Source organism: Dipodomys spectabilis, unplaced genomic scaffold (genome assembly GCF_019054845.1).
Source record: "Dipodomys spectabilis isolate Male_0828 unplaced genomic scaffold, ASM1905484v1 ptg000231l, whole genome shotgun sequence".
Classification (NCBI taxonomy): domain Eukaryota; kingdom Metazoa; phylum Chordata; class Mammalia; order Rodentia; family Heteromyidae; genus Dipodomys; species Dipodomys spectabilis.
The window spans coordinates 4725672-4745988 of NW_024870908.1; the positions used below are offsets into that span (position 1 = coordinate 4725672).

At 48.5% G+C, this 20317-nt stretch overlaps 1 protein-coding gene across 2 annotated transcripts in view; it reads right to left on the bottom strand.

The window, feature by feature from the left end:
* The window catches only part of Rbfox1 (RNA binding fox-1 homolog 1), a 297876-nt gene that overhangs the window by 49038 nt on the left and 228521 nt on the right, over positions 1-20317 (bottom strand). Inside the window, exon 8 of one of the 2 annotated variants that reach the window (XM_042698276.1) lies at positions 14553-14633. The exons of the other annotated variant lie outside the window; for it this stretch is intronic. Coding sequence (XP_042554210.1) covers positions 14553-14633 — 81 coding nt within the window. The remainder of the gene's footprint in view (positions 1-14552; positions 14634-20317) is intronic. 2 annotated transcript variants of the gene reach the window in all.

Genomic DNA, 20317 nt, shown 5'->3' on the forward strand with positions numbered 1-20317 from the left:
CTCTCCACATGGAAGAGTAATTTTTCACTGTTCATTTCCTTGGTTTAATCTCAAAACTGACATAACAGAAACGCCACGTCCTATAAATCTCCGCTCGTTTGTTTCTTTTAATATATTCATGTTCCATTTGCACTGCAGCTGCTTGGTGCTGGAGCTGGGTACCACATGCAGAAGAGTCGATAAAAATATTGTGCAAGGCGAGATGCCTTTCTTCCCGGCCATGCATGCCACTTGCTTAGAGGAAAGACAATGAAATGGCCTCGTGGATGGCCCCTCGGCCTGCTGCTTGGTGGGTGATTAGTGATTAATTACCTTGCAGCAAATTGACATGGCACGAGGAAATTGACACATCCCTGATTAATTAACTTTTTATGGGCGGTAGTTACTCACAAAACACTGCGCACCATAATTGAATCTCTTTACATAACGTCATGGTACAAAAGTTTTAGTCAAATCCAAATGAGCCAGAAGTTGCTAGGCTGTTACTGGTCTGATTACAGTGTGCTGAAGGAATTGGCAAGGATTTGAACCTGGGGAGGAACGTACTTTTTTTTTAAGTGGGAGGGTGGGAAGAGGAGGGGAAGAGCGCGCGCCGCGGCCCTGGCCCGATGGCCAAGGCGAGTTTTATTAATCTGAGTACTGTACTTCAGCTAGACTTGGAGAATAAGATGGAAAGAGACGGAAACGTCTTGTTTTTCTCCAGTCTCGTGGTTGGGTTGGGCCGGGGATGGGGGGAGTGGGAGGGAAGGGAAGGGAGGGTTTGTTTCTCTCTTGTCCTGTCTACTAAACATGGCAGTAGATTCGTTCCTGTAGCTAGTGCGCATCTCGGTTTGTGACGTCATCTCGTTCTGGGGCTTGACTTTCCCATCTTCCTTTCTATTCCCTGACCCCCACCCCCTCATTGTGAGCATCAGGACCCTGTTGGGACATTCCCCCTCTTCCCCCTCCCCCCCCCCCCCCCCGACACCGGTCATTTTCTTCACCATCTCATTTGTCACCAGCTCACTATACAAGCTTCTGTGCGGCAGACACCCTATCTCCTGCATCTCAGGCTCCAACTAGCACAAGAAGACCTTGCCACCAGCAACGCACTGAAACACGTACTGAGCGTGTCCTTGGGCAAACTCGCCACTCCAGGGCATAGCCCCCGGAACTTGGAAGAGTCACCAGAGGCTTGTCTATGCAGGCGCCATGTTCCAAGACAAACTCTGGGTGGCGGCGGCTGCTCTCAGGCATGAGGAATTCTAGACATCATTTGCCCACCTCTCAGGCCACCACACAAAGATCCAATTCCACTTAGCAACCGCCTCCAGCTTCCCAGACGCCATGATCAGAGATAAGGAGTCAATGAATGGATGATAGCTAATATTCCTTTAACTGGTAATCAGCAGAGACAAAGACTAACCTACTGACCGTACACAAGACCACATGAACCAAAAAGTATGGCTGCTTTTGTTTTCCTGGAGGTGGAATGGAGCATAATATATTAATATATTAATGCATAATATATAATGTTATTGCTTTATATATATATACACGTGTGTGTATGAAGTTCTGAGGTTTCAGGATCCCTGCGAATGCCGGACTCCCTTCCTGCCGTAGAGAACCACACTGAGTCCGAAGGCCAGCGGCTTCCCTTTCCCGCCAGGGATTCTTCTTCACACCTGGATGCAACCCAGGGGGTTTCCTATATCATCCCTTGCCCCAGAACGAGGGTTGTGGGCTCTACCAGCACTGGCGGCCGGGGCGACCCTCGGCAGGTTGCTTGTGAGGTCACAGCTCTAGCAGTGCATTGGGTATTTTACTGGGTGCTTGGGGTGACTCAGTTCCACTGGGAAGGTTGGATGTAGGACCCTTGTTTGAAAGTCTGGGACAACTTAAAGGGAGAAAACTTTTATAATGTGGGGCAGGGAGACACTGCTCTTCTATAACATGCCATCAATTGTTAATATCACGCTCAGTTTTGACTCTGGGTTTGATGGAAGCCCCTTGCTTGACAGAAATAAGACAGCTAGAGGAAAAATAGCATAGAAAACGACATGAAGTTTACATACAGGAATATTCTGTGGGAAACAGGGTCAGTGTCTCCCAAGAGTATAAAGGCTTCCTAAGTTAAAAACAACACAACAAAAAATTAGCCAGACATGGCCGAGTGCGTCCATATCCCCAGCATGTAGTGGACTCAGGCAGGAAAAGACAGTATTTGAAGGTAGCTTTGGCTACTTATTATATATTGTTTTCCCCCCTAATGAACAGCAGAACCTACCCAGAATATTCTTCATAATTCTAAGTGTGGACAGCAGTGTGTGTGTGTGTGTGTGTGTGTGTGTGTGTGTGTGTGTGTGTGTGTGTGTGTGTGTGTGTGTGTGTGTGTGTGTGTGTGTGTGTGTGTGTGTGTGTGTGTGTGTGTGTGTGTGTAGGGGGAGGTGTCAGGGAAGATGGTCCTGGGGCTTGAACCCAGGGCCTGGGCACTATCTCTGAGGTTTGGTTTTGCTCAGAGCTAGCGCTCTACCACTTAATCCCCAGCCCCACTTCTGGCTTTCTGGTGTTTAATTGGAGATAAGCGTCTCATAGACTTTTCTCTCCCAGGCTGGTTTCGAACCATGACGATCCTCAGATCTCAGCCTCCTGAGTAGCTAGGATGACAGGCGTGAGCCACCAGCCACCTGGCTCTCAGCATTGGTTTTTAGCTAGCCGCCCCATGGCCCCTCCTGGAAGTTAGCTATTAATGTCTCCCCTCATCCACATTACAAATGGTTGGATGACTCAAGCGGACCCCTAGGTGAATGCTAAGATGTGTGCTGGCATGCTTTCTCATGCAGAAGAGGTATTTGTGAGGTGTCTGCACGCAGATATTGACAATACACCTCCAGGCAAAAAGAAAAAAAAATTCGTAACATTTCATTCAGCTAAAGGAGAATGAATCTCAATCTTGCAGTGTTTAACTTTGGCAGGACTGAAGAAACCATTTACAAAAGTCCTTTCTGTTGTCTGAAACCACTCTAAAGACAGATGGAGCCCCGCAATGCTGGTATCTATTCTAATTTACATGGAGCAGTTTGCCGTGATCTATTAGTTGGACAAAAATCTGTACCACTATCAGCTTGGTTGTTTTTTTTATTTTTCTCTTTCCCAGGCAGCCACAGGCAAAAAAAAGAAAAGAAAAGGAACCAAATAATTTATATAAATAATTACTTTATCAAGTGCATATACCCAGTGAAGGTTCAATTGTTAAATCATTCATGATCTATCTAACAGCTGGCTGAAGTAGCAAGCCGGGTGAATTGCCTCTCCAGGAAGGAAACAGAGCAAGTGAGAGAAATTGGCTTCCTGATGCTGGGCCGAATTTCCCAGGGTTCTATGGGGCTGCTGCAATTCTAGAACACAAGGCTTTCTGAGTGGTGGGGGACATGACACAAAGGTTTTATTCATGTTACTCGAAGCCATTACTGTCAGGATGATCTGTTGATGTTAGGGTCATCTGCTTCAGAGCAATACCATTTAGTCAAAAAAAAAAAAAATCAGAATGTGTATCCTTTGATCAACACCCAAAGCACACCTGTAGGACAGGTAGGGGCCATCCGATTCAGGTGCAACCTGCCAGAAGAAGGGAGTCATTTGGAAATGCCCAGGGAGGTCCAATCTAATTTCTTTGGTGCACTTTCAAAAACCACCAGAGCAAAGCAGAGGTGCTACCATAGCTCATGCCAGTAATCCTAACTACTCAGGAGACCGAGACCTGAGGACTGAGGTTCAAAGCCAGCCCGGGCAGAAAAGTCTGTGAGACTCTCCATCTCCAATTAACCAGTTAAAAAGCTAGAAGTGAAGCTGTGGGCTCAAGTAGCAGAATACTAGCCTTGAGCAAGCAAAGCTCCGAGAGACATCACCCGGGCCCTGAGTTCAGGCTCCGGTACTGGTGCAGCGTGCATACGGTGCTTCCCTCCACTCCCCCTTTCATTCTGGATTCACAGTAGTTAGGGGAAGCCAAGTGCTTAGAAAAGAACAATCCTTCCAAAAAGATTTTCAAACAATGGAAGGATTCCTCTCTGGTCTATGTTGGGGGCAGAGGAAGGTGGGCATGGTACGGGATTGAATGCAGGAGTGGTAGCAGTAGGCTGGTCCGCTTAAAAGGCAAGCATGGCGAAGCACTTTCTGCCAGTGCTGGTACAGGGCCCCCGCGTTCCCAGGGAATTCCCGAGGAACAACCACAGGGCTGCTCCTCAGAAGCATGGCGTCTCTGCCCTGCGCTCTGGCTGTGCACGCAGCCGGTCCCAGGATGGCAGAGTTTATTGTTTTAATATCTGTCTCAAACAAAGCAAACACATCCTCGAGTGACTCCTTATCTGTCATACGTATTTCTGTGACAGAAATATCAAGACAAATAAGATGTTCCGGGGCATCCCACGGGATGGTAGTCTTTGCAATTGGAAGTTTTTTGTTGTTTTTGTTTTTAATACAGAGCCAAGACCTCCATCTCAAAAAAAAAACAATGAGAACCTCTCTGATCTGCATGGAATTTAATTGAAAAAAGATATAATGCCAAGAGAAATAGAGACAGTAGGCACTTGGGAGAAGTTTCTTTGCAGAAAGTTCCCTTTAAAAGACTTTAAAGGTGCCCCGTGCTGGTGGCTCACCCCTAAAATCCTAGCTACTCAGGAGGCTGAGATCTAAAGACTGTGGTTCAAAGCCAGCCTGGGCAGGAAAGTCCAGGAGACTCTTATCTCCAGTGAACCACCAGAAAACTGAAGTGACGCTATGGCTCCAGTAGTAGAGCACTCTCCTTGAGCTGAAGAGCTCAGGCCCAGAGTTCAAGCCCTGCAGCCGACAAACAAAAGAAAAAAAAAAAGACTTTAAAGGGTGAGGGAACAACTAGCTGTTATTTCCTGGAAAGAAAGAAAAGAAAAAGAAGCAATAGCAAAGTAGGCTATGATTCTGACTCAAAGTAACTAGACATGGATGGAGAAGTTGGGGAGGTTGAAAACACAAACAAACCTGTTCCAAACAGTGTCATCCAGGTGAGATGAGCCAGCAAAACCAACTTAAAACTTACTGGGTAATAAATCAGAGGTATAATGGGAGGTGGAGATAATCAAGCTATGTTTATACATATATACGTATATATTTCATATACATGTTATATATGTCTCATATTTGTATGAGGAAATATCAGTGACATCCAGCTCTGACATAAGTTTTGTTATACGTATATACGAAAAAGTATCTGAAAATATATGAAATCTGTCATTTAACATGATGAAACTATTGTAGAAGATAGGTACCTATCACATATCTATGAAAATGTCACAATAAAATCCATCATTGACATAATCAAACTATGTTATGTATGTATACGTGAAAAATTATATGAAAAATATGCATGTATATGAAATCTCATCATTTAACATGGTTGAACTTTTCATTTTTTTGTCTCTCATGGGGCCTGGGCACTGCCCCTGAGCCCTCTACCACTCTGAGCTACAGCGCCACTTCTGGTTTTCTGGTGGTTCATGGGAGATAACAATCAATCTCATTGACTTCCCTGCCTGGGCGGCTTTGAGCCAGGATCCTCAGATCTCAGCCTCCTAGTTAGCTGGAATTACAGGTGTGAGCCACCAGCACACGGTCAACAGAACTGTTTAATATATATATAGATATATAGATATATATATGTATATAGATAGATAGATCTATATAGATATATAATAGGTATGAAAACGTCACAAAGAAACCCATCATTTCATTAAATTCCCATGTACCAACACAAAAGTTGGGAAATACGCTATCTCTGAGAACTGTTGTTATATATATATATTCACACACACACACAGTAAAGTGATGAATAAATCAGTGTGTGCTAGACCCCTGGGAAGTCAAGGCAGGAAGAGTGCGTCAAAAGGGATGGGGGTGGGCTGGGGGCGGCCAGAGCACTGGGCCCAGCTTTTGCTCACTGAGTGAGCCGCGTGTCCACGCACTGGAAACGTGGTACCAGGCAGAGCCCCACAGGGTGACTGTCTTACAAACCTCCCAGTCTGAGGACTCAGCACAGAGAGCCCTTGGCAGCTGGGCGAGTCTCTCTAGAATGCCACACGATGGTAGAAGCAGTAATACTTCATTTCTAAGGGGGACTCAAGCGGCCGTGGAGACAGGGGCTGAGTTTCCCATTGGGTTGCACCTCCCACATAGACATGTCCAATGAAACTGTTGGCACCTGGGAAACGCTATCCTGAAAGGCCTGGCTTGTCTAAGCAGCGCCCTCCACACGGGCTAGGTGGAGACCTGTGTGTGTGTGTGTGTGTGTGTGTGTGTGTCTGTCTGTCTGTCTTCTCTAGGAACAAGAATGTCACCTGAATTCTGTAAAGATGTGAAGCTAGGCATTTCCAACTCTCTTCTCAACCAAAGGAATGCTGAAGTGATGGAAGGGAGGAGGGAATTACTACAGAGAAAATGATCACGGGAGCCTGGGCAAGTGTCTGCCCTGACGCTGGCCTGGAGATGTGGGCAGGTAGCAGCACCGACTGTTCCTCAGGTTGCTGATTGCTTTTCTTTTCCCCTAGGTCCAAGACCCGGGACTTGAACCCCATCCCTGCCTCCTTCACTCATTGGCTAGCGCTCTACCAACTGGGTCATGCCTCCATCTCCCGGTTCTCTGATTGGAAGGATCCAGTTTTGAAGAGTTTACTTTGGTCCAGCCAGGACTGTCAGAGGTCTGGGGAAGGTAAGAGGCTGTGAGGTCTTGGGAAGCAAATGGGGTTGTGGGGAAGGATTCATCATTTTTTGTCCCAGGAAACTGAGGCAGGTCTTTTGTATCAGAATAAAACTGCCACACTGAATTTTTCATTGTGTGAGCAAAACTAAGGATTGGTTCATTGTGTCTAGGCCAAATTGTTGTCTCATTTTTTTTGTAAATTATCTGTAAATAGTTGTACAAAGGAGTTGCCATTTAACAAAGCAGTGTATGAATACAATTCATCTTGATCAGTGTCACCCCAGTATCTTCCTTTAATAGGTCCCTTTTTATGTAGCAACCTGACACCCTTTGTTTTGTAATGTGATGAAATGATTGGAATGCAGAAGTTGCCCACTATTGACATTCAAGAGAAATCTCCTTTTTGCGTCTTAAAAAGCCAAGTCAAGTAAGAGTAAGGGGCTGAGACAGATGTCGGTGAACATTTGCTGGGTCAGCTAAATCCGGCCCACGGATAGTTTTTTTTGTCAATAAAGTTTTATTAGAACACAGCCAGCCCTATTCCCATCTATACAGGTGGCTAGATGTGTAGTGGCAAGAGATCACATGACCTCTAGAGCCAAGAGTGGCCTTCTAATGACAAATTCTAGCCAAGCCCTGCCCAGATATAACAGACAGGCAAGAGGCCGAGGAGGGGAGATGAGGGCAGTGCTCCAGCCCAGCAGGGTCCCGTCCAGAAGCACTGGATCCCGGGGAGCACATGCTCTACTCTGCCCTGCCAGCCAGCGCTAGGATCCCAGTGTGCCGCTGTGTCTACACTCGGGGGCGTGAGGCGTTCTTCAAGGACCCAGAGAACGCAAGTGATCTCAGATAAGGCCCTTAACCTCTCGGTGTTTAAAATGCCCTCACGAGAAAAAAAAAAGCATAAAAAGATCACCTCGTCATTTCAAGTGTAAGATTAGGGTACGTATGGCCAATTAGGACTTTGCAGCATTGGGCGGAAACCCCAACGTTGTAATAATCAAGGTAAGTCTTACCATTTTTTTTCCTAGTTCTGATATTGGAGCTTGGGAGTCCCGAACCATGTGAACCACAGACCTCTCTCTCTCTATGCCTGGGCTTTGAGCCTCCTATTTATGGTGCTGACATAGCTGGGTGACAGGCATGAACCACTGAGCCCAACTTTTGGTTGAGTGATACGAGGCTTTTAACCTGACTGGCCTCAAGCTGAGATCCTTTTTCGGTGCCTACGATTACAGACATAAGCCATTAAGCCCAGCCAGTACATCATGTTTTCATGTTTAATGCCATTTTCTAAGGGGGGAGGGAAGCAATAACCGTAGTATGAAAGATTACATAAAGACTTGTTGTGCTGAGTTATATTGGACCCTAAATCTCCAAAGGGGCGGGTGAATACATGTGAATGATAACGACCATCCTGTCTTACGAGATATCTTGATGTTTTGTTCATCATGGATCTTTTTCTACTAACTGGGGCCTTTATCAAATTACTTAAAGAATTACATTCCTGGATTACACAGAGGTGTCTTTTAAGCCCTTTACATTTTTGTCTCAAGCTGAGAGGTCGTCCTTGTATGCCTTGATCCCAACACTAGCCTTCTCCCTCCAGAAAGTATCCCAAGAAGCCGCCCTGGAGGCGGTGACCAGCAAGGGAGGGAAGGAGATAGCCTGCTCCATGTGTCTATAATCCCACGAACCCGTCTGCACACTTCCTCTGAGCCCGGCTTAGTCCACGTGACATTTCCTACATTGGGCAGAGGCAACGGGAAGCTGGGAATTAATTTAGGCCCTCAATTACAGAAACCAGTGGAAGTCCGACTCATTGCCTGAAAGTAGAACCGTGCAGGTTTTGATGGATGCAAGGTTCTGCCGCTTACACCGTGTTTTATGAATTCCGTACAACGGCAGCCATCAAACCTGCAACCGACGCAGCAATGAAAACCAAGCCCCTACCATCTGACGCCGAGCTTCAGAGAAGCGAATGAGAGGAGGAAGGGCTGGCCGGGCATCTCTGACAACATTTCGGTCCTGAGCCTTCGCCCGCCATGTCCGGTGCACAGCAGAGGTAGGAATTTCCGAGGTAGGTCACCTCTGTCACCCTTCACCTTTAGGACCTGACCCCACGAGGATCGAATGCTCTGCTGTGGCTTCCGTGAATACACAGACACACTAGTGTGCATGACTGAGCATAGAAAATGACCCTGAAGTTCTTCCTTCAAGGTATCTTTTTCTCTCTCCCTGTTTTCCCTTTTCTCTTTTCAAATGGCGGCCTTACACCAAGGTGTAATTCAGCTGTTGAGGCTAATGGTGTTATTTGGAGAAAGGGTTTGATAAATGGCTGGGGTTGCATGAGGGATATAGGTAGCGCCAGCCTTCTCTCCCCTCCACGTGAGGACGCAGGGAGGAATCGGGCCAGGAAGAAGCCAGGTAGAGCCCTCACCAGGCTACCTGGAGTCCCGATCTCCAGAATAGTGCAAACATAATAGCTATAGCTCCTACCCTGGTGTTCTGTTACGGTGGTGTGAGCAGACCAATAGAGGGCTATGTGGGAGGTTGCTCCTCATGGAGTTTGTTTTTTTCCCTCAATTCTCAGTGATATTCAGAATAAACAACATGAGAAGATACATATTTGCTGACATAATTAATAATGGATAATGGCGTGTAAGCAAAGGCAGGTTGCCAGAATGTAAAATACATTTTTAATATCTTAACGTTTTTCATAGGTTGCTGCCACCGCTCAACTCCACCAGAACCCCTCCGTCAGCGTATGAGAAAAACCTCAGAAGAGGAGCAGAAAGCAAGCATCTTGAAATTCCTGAGAGGTAAATGTCCCAATGACAATTGATAGGCAAAAGCCACTCATTAGCGGTAGAGGGGCATGCTGGGAAACACCCTGTAATCTTGTGGCTGGGACACGGATGAGGAACCGGAAACACAAGCGTGTTCACAGTGGCCTGCACGGGAGACGTGAGGAAAAGAACTTGGGTGTCTGTGGAATGGCGAACCCATCCACCAAGGCTCTCTGGGAAATGGTCACGACGTTGTAAGAAGCAAAGCTCACCATAATGAGTATGTGCGGCAAGCACATTATAGGTGTGTCCTTTCCCCTGGGAAAATTCAAGTATCTCCCCAGGCCATGGGAGGGGGGAGGGGCAGGGTCTGTCTGTCTTCCTTTGACTCCTCATGGGGAAAAGGTGTATCAGTCCTAGGATGACAAGGGGTTATTGTTCTACCCGCGCAGCGTGCGTGCATGCTTCCCTGAGCACGTTAACTTTTCTAACTTACACCCACTCTTAATTGTGAGGCAACACAGCTGATTACGACTGCCTCTTGGCCTAAACGGAATCACCTCGCTGTGACTCAGAAGGGGCTGGGCATTTTCCGTAGAAACCACGGCTGACCTCTGGATGTCTGAAGTAGATTGTGGGGGGGGGGGCTCCATTTCCTTTGGCAGAGGTGTGATTTGTTCCTTACCGCCCTGGCGCTGACCCCGGAGCTGATACTGATGACGACAGTCATTCAGTGAGTGCCTTACTCTAGAAAACCGGTGAGACGGGTTTGTACAAAGTAGCCATCCTGCTTGTGTTCCTGGTGTTTTGTCCTGTAAGTTTGTCCAGAAGTAGGCCCAGTGTTTACTGTTCTGTGAGCCTGGTTAAAAACGTGGGTGCGCAAGTGGATATAATCTACCTAGAGCTTTAAACCAGTTTGGAAAGGAGGAAATAATATGGCAGCCCTTTGGGTCAAACAGGAATACCTATTAACATCAGATCCTGGGGAAAATTTGTGTCCTTGGTCATATTAGGAAGATTCACTTAAGAGCAGGATAAAGTTACGCACTTGTATACACGTGCACACCTCCCAGTGCAAACACGTAAGATCCAAGATGCAAAACTGTGCATTCGATATATTACATGCTTTAGTTCCAGGAAGACGGCTCCCAGACGCAACTCCAAATTAAAAGGGACCTCTTCAAAGATGGCTAGGTTCTGAGAGGAAGAGCACTGTGAACTGGGAGCTTTCAACGCCAAGGCCCGGGCCCAAGCCCAGAGGACAACCATGCAAGGTAACACGTGCATCCCCGCAAAGGGAGGCCTTTGCCCTGGCCCACTGCGCTACGGAGAGGAGGGGAGAGAGGAGAGAGACGGGGGGGAGAAAAGACAGGGAGGGAAGAGCTGGAGAGAAGGGAGAGAATGTAGAAGATGGAGGAGCTAGGAGACAGGGGATGGGGGGAGAGGAGATGAGAATACAGAGGAGTCTAGGAGGGAGGTGAGAGAGAGGGAAAGGAGAGAAGACAGGGAAGACCAAGGAGAGAGGAGGAAGAGCCCAAGGGGTGAGGAGAGAGGGGAGGAGGGAGGAGACCGGAAAAGGAGAAGACAGGGAGGACTTGAGAGAGAGGGAGGAGAAGAGGAGGAGACAGGAGAGAGAATACAGAGGAGGCTAGGAGGGAGGAGACAGGAAAGGGAGAAGAGAGAGAGAGGAGGAGAAGAGAAAGGAGAGACAGGAGAGAGAAGATGAGGGAAGACAGAGGAAGTAGGAAGGAGGTGAGAGAGGGAAAAGAAGAGGGGAGGAGCCAGGAGAGAGAGAGAGGTGAGAGGGAAGACTTGGGAGGGGGAGAGAAAGGAGAGAGAACACAGAGGAGTCTAGGAGGGAGGTGAGAGACAGGGAAAGGAGAGATGAGGGAAAACCAAGGAGAGATGAGAGGGAGAAGAGGGAAGAGACTGAGAGGAGAGAAGGGAGAGAGAGAGAAGACAGGGAGAACCAAGGAGAGGGGAAAGAGAAAGGAGGAGAAGAGACAGAAGATGAGACACGGGAAGAGAGAAGACAGAGGAACTAGGAGCGAGGGAAAAGGGAGGAGAGAGAATAGAGAAAGGAAATGAGAGGAGGAGGGGAGCAAGGAGAGAGAGAGGGAAGACGGGAGGAGAAGAAAGGGGTGGGAGGGAGAAGACAGGAAAGGACCTAGGAGAGGGAAAGAGAATATAGAGGAGGCTAAGAGGAAGGTGAGAAAGAGGGAAAGGAGAGATAAGAGAAGACAGGGAAGACTAAGGAGAGGAGGGGAGGAGAAGAGAGATTGGGAAGGAAGAGTCCGAGAGAAGAGGAGAAAGGGGAAAGAGAGATGAGGGTGGAGACAGGAAAGGGAGAAGGGAGAGAGGGAGGACCAAGGAGAGGAAGAAGAGAAGAGACAGGAGAGAGGGAAAGAGGAGACAGGACCAGAGGGAGGAGCTAGGAGATGGGAGAAAGGAGAGGGAAAAGAGGAGAGAAGATGAGACAAAGGAAAGAGGGAAGAGTCAGAGGGGAGAGAGGACAGAAGAGAAAGGAAAGGGAGGGGCTAGGAGAGGGGAACATGGGGAGCTGAGAGAGGGAAGAGAAAGAGAGGAGGGGAGGGATGAGGAAAGGTAAACAGAAGACTGGGGAGAGATGGGAGAGGAGAGGCTAAAGGGGGAAAAGAGAATTGAGAGGGGAGAGAGAGAAGACAGGGAAGAGCTAGGAGAGCGGAAAGGAAGAAAAGAGAGTTGAGAGGGGAGAGGGAAGAGAGAGGAAAGAAGGAAGGCATAAATTTGAGTTCTAACAAAATGGTGAAACAAAGGACAACACTCACAAGACAATACGTTGCAAATGATCCATACAACTTGGGGGGGGATAAAGGGGAGGGGGAGGGGGTAACAAGTTAGACAAGAAATGTACTCTTACCTTCTGTAACTGTAACCCCTCTGTACTTCACCTTGACAATAAAATGGAAAACTAATTTTGAGTTCTGTCACCTATATACTATAGGCCAGATGATGTCATTGACAAAATGACGCTGTGAACACACACACTATAGTACAGTTTCTATAATCATTACAGACTTTTAAACTCTGGGAAAGTATGTCTGCACATATGTTTTTATGTGTCTATCTGCAAAACCAACATTGCTACTTAGATTTTCAACAATAAACGTACAAATTGGGCGCTAATATTTTTTTTCTTCAAAGAGCCACGCTGTAGACCATTTTTTTGTTTTACAAACTCTTACAAAATGTGCCTTATAAACTGGGCATGGGTAGATTTTGCCCTTTGGCTTTACTCTGCCGACCGTGAGTTAGACCCACTTGGCACATACCCCGATTTGCTTCAGAATAGCTCTATGACTACCAATCTGCACCTCTTCTTTTTTCTTTTGAGGTGTGGTCTGTGGTCACGTCTGTAAGGAGAACTTGCACCATCCACGTCATATGATCACACCAAGCTACGTAAGCAGCACAGCAACCAGTCATCCCGCAGGACTGATGAGTGTACCGTGAACCAAAACAGTGCACTGCCTTGCACGCGGCCCCCCAGGGAGAGAAGCCTTTGCTCCAGATATTTCTACACAGCGACAACAGGGGAAAGGAACACTCAAGCACACAACCATAGACCCTTCTCCTTCCAAAACAAATTATCCTTGACAAGGAGGAAAGGAAGGGCAAGGAAAGGAATCGTCTAGACTTAGAACGAAACACACCCAGGTTCCAAAAAGCCTACGCTACCAGCTACCATCTCCTGGCTGGGTGACCCCGGAGGGGGGGGGGGGAACGGCTCCACCTCTCAGAGCCCTCTGCCGCCATTGCTGCAAAACAAGCATTCCAGTACCTACCTGGCGCAGGTGTGGAGAGAACTAAGGGAAGATGGGAGCATGCGCAGTAGCATCAGGAGCCAGGTGCACACACATTCTCAGACCCAGCCCCCGCCCACCATCAAAAAAAAAAAATACAAAACAAGTTTCATTTAACCAGCGCCAGAACTTCTGTGGACGATGAGACCAACTCTGGCAGAAGTCCACTGCCGGTCCCCATGTCCTGAAACTTTCAGGAAACAAGGGGGTGGGTTAGGTCCCCTTCACGATTCCCTCTCCCATGACAGCTCACACGGTGGGGTTGGGGGGGGTCTGGTTTTGCAGGATTGTGCGCTTGATCTAGTCTCTCACCCCCCCCCCGCCCCCCCTTGAAGATGAGAACTTCCACGCTCTCGTCCCCAGACCCACCTGCTCTTCTCGGAGGCCCCCCACCACAACTCACTTTCGAATACCGACCCTGCTGGACATCTATGGAACCTTCTCAGGACTACACACACAAAGCCTGGGCTATGCCTGAGGGAACTTCCTGGGGAGCGGGGAGGAGAGGGGGAGGCGCAGATTGAGCTTTAATTCTTCAATCTGCTCTGGGAATGGAGGCCATTTTCATCTTTTCCACCCCAACGCCTGCCTTTAAAACAGAGAGAGGGAAACACCCTTTTCAAAACCAACTTTCGACCCCAGCTCCCTCCGTCTCCAGTACCTCTCATTACAGTCACCCAACAAAGGACAGTACAGACTTGCAGAGGGATCATGAGCCATCTACTGGGCCCCGTTCCCCACAGTGGGAAACCCCACGGGATTGGCGGGTGCCATCAGACTAGCTCACGGGCTCAACGCATTTTCATAATCATGTGCAGAGCTGTAACAGAAGGCAGGCAAGGAGCTCTAGCTTTCCACCTTCCCTTGGCATTCCGCCCTCCCCTCCCCTCCCCCTGCCCCAGCCAAGGCCCCCAGTATCGGCCCCTTGTACTCAATGCTTGTGTGTCTACCGAGCATGGCTCAAATATCGGGGGTGTGAGGGTTCTGATGCAGATGGGGTACAGGCAGAGGGTTCTGGATGTTAAGGCATCGGGTTGAACAGACATGCTTCTATGAAAGTCCACCTTATCGAGGGCCATGGGGAGGGGAGGGTGGGCGGGAGGCGGGGGGGGGGGGACGAAGGGAGGAGCGGAAACTAAACATGGCAGGGCGCAAGGCAATGGGGCTGAGATTCATGGCACAAAAACAGAAAGGGAGCCACGGCCGTGGGCTTACTTGCGGAAGTGTATACAAGTGAACTGGGGGTACTGTACATGGAGGATCCCTCCTGGTTGGCCTGGCACAACAGAACCGTGCCTGCGAGAGAGAGAGAGAGAGAGACAGAGACGGAGAGAAGAGAGATGGTATCTGGTTTGGGAACAGGTATGCTACACCTCCAAGATCACCGCCATGCAAACGAGAAGAGGCAGAGAAATGGAAACACAGCCGTATCCCACAGCGTGAGACAGAGACACCCCCCCTGGGAGATCCTCCCCCCATTTGCTTCAGCTCAAGGAACCCAATGCAAAACCACCCTCAGTCCCCCCTCCCCGCCCCCCACCGAGTTGACATCAGGACTCTCCACTGGGGAATCTGATGGATCCAATATCAAAGCAGCAATGGAAGGGACCGGACACACTCAAGACCCAGACAGTAAGACTGACTCCCGACACCCCTTGGCCGTGTGATCTCGAGAAAGCCACTGTTCCTCTCTGTGCTTCAGTATTTCTCATCTGGAACACAGGGTCCAGTATACCTACCTCGGACAGATGTGGCCACCCAGCCATGGCTGGCCTGTAATCGTGACTCAGTTAATGACTACGCCTATGTGATGGAAGGTTGGGAGAAGAGAACTCTCCCCTTGCCCTATCCTCAGGCTTTGGACTTTATACACAGCACCAGTTAGCTCTTCAGGGGAAGAACACCGGGCGCAGGTTCGATCCCTGTGACCCCCGCTGGACTGACCCCCTCCTCACTCACTCTGCCCTGCTTTGAGTCACCGCCCACTCCAAGGAGGAGCTGGGGGGGGGTCTGCCATCTTCAGGGTATCAATTGTCTCCCGCTGCTGTCAAGTGCAAACTCAAAAGACTTTTGGAAAGAGGAGGATGAGGGACTTTTTAGGAGTCTGTGGCTCATTAGGGATGCGGGAAATGCTTTCGTGGGGCTTCTGTTTTCTTCCTAGCCTGCCTCAGATCAATTGCCTCCATTTATTTTGGAATTCCATCATCGCTGCAGTGAAGGGGAAAAAAAAAAAGCCTCCCACAGAAAGAAACCTATCTTCCAAGCACTCCTCCCCCCCCCCCCCCCCCCGCCCTACAGTCCTTCTGGATCTTCCCCAGGGTCAAGACTGAGGTAAAAATTCTCCCTATGGAGAGACCAGAAGAGACGGTAGCCCAGATGTACCCTGACCTGCATTCCACCCTTCTCCAGGTACTGAAGGGGTCATCCCACTGAAGGGCCGCTGGGAAGTTCTTCCTCCCATCTATCCAACTCTCCTTGTTCCCTGTGCTGCTCTAGATTTGGTGGTTTCCAGATAAACACAAAGATACCAGGAGAAGATGGACTGTTGCCAGCTGTACACCTGTGTATACAGTTGGTCTATATCCCTGCTCTCCTCCTCCCCCAGTGGGTCCTGGGGGTGAGAGTGGCATCGTGTCATCTCTGATCAAAAGAGTCTGGATGGGCCAGGGCCTGTAATCCTGGCACTTGAGAGGCGGAGGCAGGAGGATTCCAAAGGCTACATCAGGAGACCCCGTCACCAGCAAAAAAGAAAACAAACAGCAGAGTGTATGGACCTGTGTCAAAATCACGCCCAACCTTTGCTACGGCAGGCGGTAGCTCTTGGTTCACTTTCTACGTCATTCTAGAAATTCCACACAACATGGTCTCACCTCTCCTCGGGGAACATTCTCAGATTTATTTTTTATTTTTTGCCAGTCCTGGGGCTTGAACTCAGGGCCTGGGTACTGTCCCTGAGCTTCTTTTGCTCAAGGCTGGCGCTCTACCACTGGAGCCACAGCGCCACTTCCGGCCTTTGTCTGTGTATGTGGTACTGAGGAATCGAACCCAGGACCTCATGCATGCTAGGCAAATACTTTACCGCTAAGCCACACTCCCAGCCTGCATTCTCAGAGCTGACATCGTTGTGGGAATTCGAAGCAAATGAGTCAAGCCCTTCCTTCTCTCCTAACTCCCCAGGAGCAGGTTGGCCACCAGGAAGACAGGCAGTGAGGACAAGTACCTTGCGTACCTGCACAGGCCTTCCTGGTGATTTTGCTCAGTGCTGGCCATCTTAAGAGAAAGCCAAGCGCCCACAGGGCCTACAGAGAGCAGCCGGAGGGCTCCGACAGGTCCCCCACTGACTGTGATCTCCTAGACATCCTTGGTTAAAGCGCCACTTTTCAAGTGAGATCTGAAGTTCCTCAGGTTGCCTGAATTCCAAAAGGAAAATCATCTAATTGTAGCAAAACAAACAAACAAAAAAAACTCCACAAAACATCGCTAAGACATTTCGGGTTTGTGCAGCTAAAACACATGGGTCTATTTTCAGTATCCTCAATGCAATTTAGAGAGTTTTCCCCAGGAACACCACACAGGTTCTGTCTAGAAAGCTAAACCTTCGCCACTCATAATGAAGCCTTTCTTTTTTTTTCTCAGAATTCTCCTTCTGCTGCAGGTCCTGAGGATCTGGACTGAAATAACCTCTTTGAATGCCCTCTTAGTCTCGTCAAAGAGGGAGAAAAAGAAAAACCCAACTTCGTGCAATGATTTTTGACCTTTGTGAAACAAAATCTACGACTGCCACAAGACTTGGTTTTTATTTTATCTCAAACACATCCTCTAATTTAATTTTCACACTGCCTATCATATGTTCTCTTGGTGCTGTGTGATCTTTTGCTTAAAAGGAAGCTTTTGAATTCTACAGAAACAAAGCATCAGAGAAAAACCCCAGTAATCTCCATGCATTGAAGGCAGGAGCAGATAATGGGTATTTGTTTTCAAAAAGTATGCCAAATAGTGAATAGTGTAGCAGCAGCAGCAGTGCTTATAAAGCAGTGTTTATAGGGCCATTCCGTGCCTTGCTCAACACTGCATGTACACAGCCTCCCAATGAATTCCCTGAACGGAATCGTCCATCTTGTTCCAATCTTTAACAGAGACCAGCCACCTTCAATCTCTGCGAACCAATGCCTACCATCCTGACTACCTCCTGTAGCATCCATATCTATTCTATGAAAGTCCTTGGAAGCCGGGTGCCGGTGGCCCACGCCTGTAATCCTAGCTACTCAGGAGACTGATATCTGAGGATCGCGGTTCAAAACCAGCCCTGGGCAGGAAGTCTGAGAGACTCTTACCTCTAATTAACCACCAAGGAAAAAACACAACACAACAAAACCCCAGAAAACCTAGGATGTAGAGTGGTGGCTCAAAGTGGCAGAGCAGTAGCCTTGAGCAAAAGAGCTCAGGGACAGCACCCAGGTCCTGAGTTCAAGCAGCCCCATGACAAAAAAAGAAAAAGAAAAGTCAGTCCTTGGAAATAAAGTCTGGCAAAGGGCTCAGCTCACCCCACACAATGTGTAGCTAAGACAACTTTGGTATCATCTTTTCCTTGTTCAGAAGCTCCAGACTGGTTCTTCACATAGCTACTCGGGAGGCTGTGATTTGATCAGAGTTGGAAAATGGGACGGGAGCTACGTCTTTTTGGTCTTGGCATTAGGCTAAACCCAACAGGAGATGAACTTCTTCCTATTACATGGAGTTTGACTTTCAGAATTGGCTCTTCCTTGTCTCCCTTCCCATAGTTGAAAACGGCCTCCTCGCTTCCCACTCTCAAGGAGGGAATGGGTCTTTCTTCTAATTTCTTTTTTAAAATCATACTCTTTAGGAAGTCATCATACAGCCTGACAAAGGATCTGTTTACATATGATTCTACTTCCAGAGACAGACCACACACACACACACACACACACACACATTTATCCTTAGCACCTGACCTTGGAGAAATTAATAGATGTAGTTGAATTATAATAGTTTTATTTTTAAAGGAACTATTCAAAAATTGTTTTACCTTAGCATGGTGCTATTTTCCAACCGAGCTTTCTCCAAGGCGCCTTTCTGTGCTCTACCATAACTGGGGAAAATTTGCACATCTCCACACACCAGGTATTGTCTGAGATACTCATTTGCTTTTGCTTTTTTTCCCTGGTCTTCTTAGGATCAACCCATCTGGCTTTACTGGAAGCCTAGGTAGGCTCTTAATCCACTGTCAGGCCCACCAATGAGCGTCTGGCGCTGCAAGAGAGACCAACCACTACAAGGCAAAGAGGACCTGAGCTGGTACAGAGCCTGCAGGGGACCAAGGAGTTTTGCAAGCTAACCACAATCAGGACTCCAGACTCTGCAGCCAGCAAGGGCTGACACATTTGATGAGCATCAAACACCCTTTCTGCTTTCCCAGCAGCTCCTCCTCCTCCCTACCCCCAAAAACTCTAGGGTCAATCTGACCTCTGAGGGACAAGAAGCCTAGAAGGAAAAAAAAAAACATTTCTACCTTCTACTCTACTGCCATCCCGTAGGTAAAGAACCTGGACTCAAACCAGCTCCTCACTGGCTTCCTTTCCCTCTAGGAACTCTGGTCTGTATGCTCCTAACTTAAAGCACCTCTCCCTTTTGTAGACACTCCTAACTGGAATTGATCAGGTATCCTACCTGACTCTTTCCAGTCAAAAGCTTTATTATCCAGGAGGCAAGTCATTCTAAATGGAAAGCAAACAACTGAGTCCCTAACCCATTATTCCCTTCTTGTCCAAGGCTTTGTTCTAAGGTAGAGTGGCTTTTTGTTTGTTTTTAAGCTTTCAAAACAATTAAAAGCAGAGCTGGGTTTGCTGGTACTGGTCTGTAACCCCACCCCTTAGGAGGGAGGGGTAGGAGGATGCTAGCTGGCCTGAGGGGGTGGGGGAAAGAAGAGATCTTATCTGAAAAACAAACTAAAAGCAAAAGGACTTTGGGTGTGCCTCCAGCTGTGGAGTGCTGGCTTCTTTATCAAGTGCTCGGCCTTGAACTCTGAAAATAATAAAGCAGGAAAATGGTCATCCAGAAAAGGCTAAACTGTGAGCCAGTGAAAATAGTCTACTGAAGCTTTCATCTACAAGCTGCTGCTGCTTTTTTAAATCAAGCTATACTTTGGGAAATGGCGGGGGGGGGGGGGGGGGGCGCGTGGACTACCTCCCTCCCACCGGAGTTTCTCATCATCATCTGCATCTTGAGATGTAGATGAACTCGAAGGCCCCCAAACAAGATCCCTGGGCCCAGCCCAGATCTCCCGATTCCCTGGGTCTGGGTGGAATGGAACCCCTGCACTTCTGACAAGCTTTCTGCTCATAGACGGGTCACGTTCTGAGAGAGGCCAGAGCCACAGAGTGGCCGTAAGTTCCACTCTCCCCTAAACCAGAAGAGCTGAGGAACCCTGCAGACAGACTTCCGGGGCCTGCGCCTTCGTGGCTATTTTTGAATCAGGAAACTGCAGTGCACAGGCACTCTGGGGAAGGGCTAGGTCGCATCTGAGGACAGGAGAAGCCAAGGCTGCCGGCTAGATCTGCTCCCGGCCTTCCTGCGCGTAACCCTCAATGGGTGGCCCTTGTGTCCATCATTCTGCACACTGTGTCCTTGCCTCTGTAGCAGTCAACAGAAGGAGTCCATTCATTCATTCATTCATTCATTCATTCATTCCTAGCACGAGGGACTCTGCCCAGCTCCGCAGGCAGGACAAAAGCACCAGCTGCACAATCCTAGAGGCCGCTCTGGGTTGCCCATCATAAGGAAGACACTGCGCATCTCCACCCTCTGTTACGGATGCAGCCGCACCCCCAAAAACTCACAGGGGCCGCCCTACCCCACGGGAGCACGGCATGTGTCAGCTTCAGGAGCGGCTACCCAAGGAAAGAGGTAAGCAAGGGCAGCCATGTGGGCAGACCCTGGAATCGCGGTATGACCCTCATCCT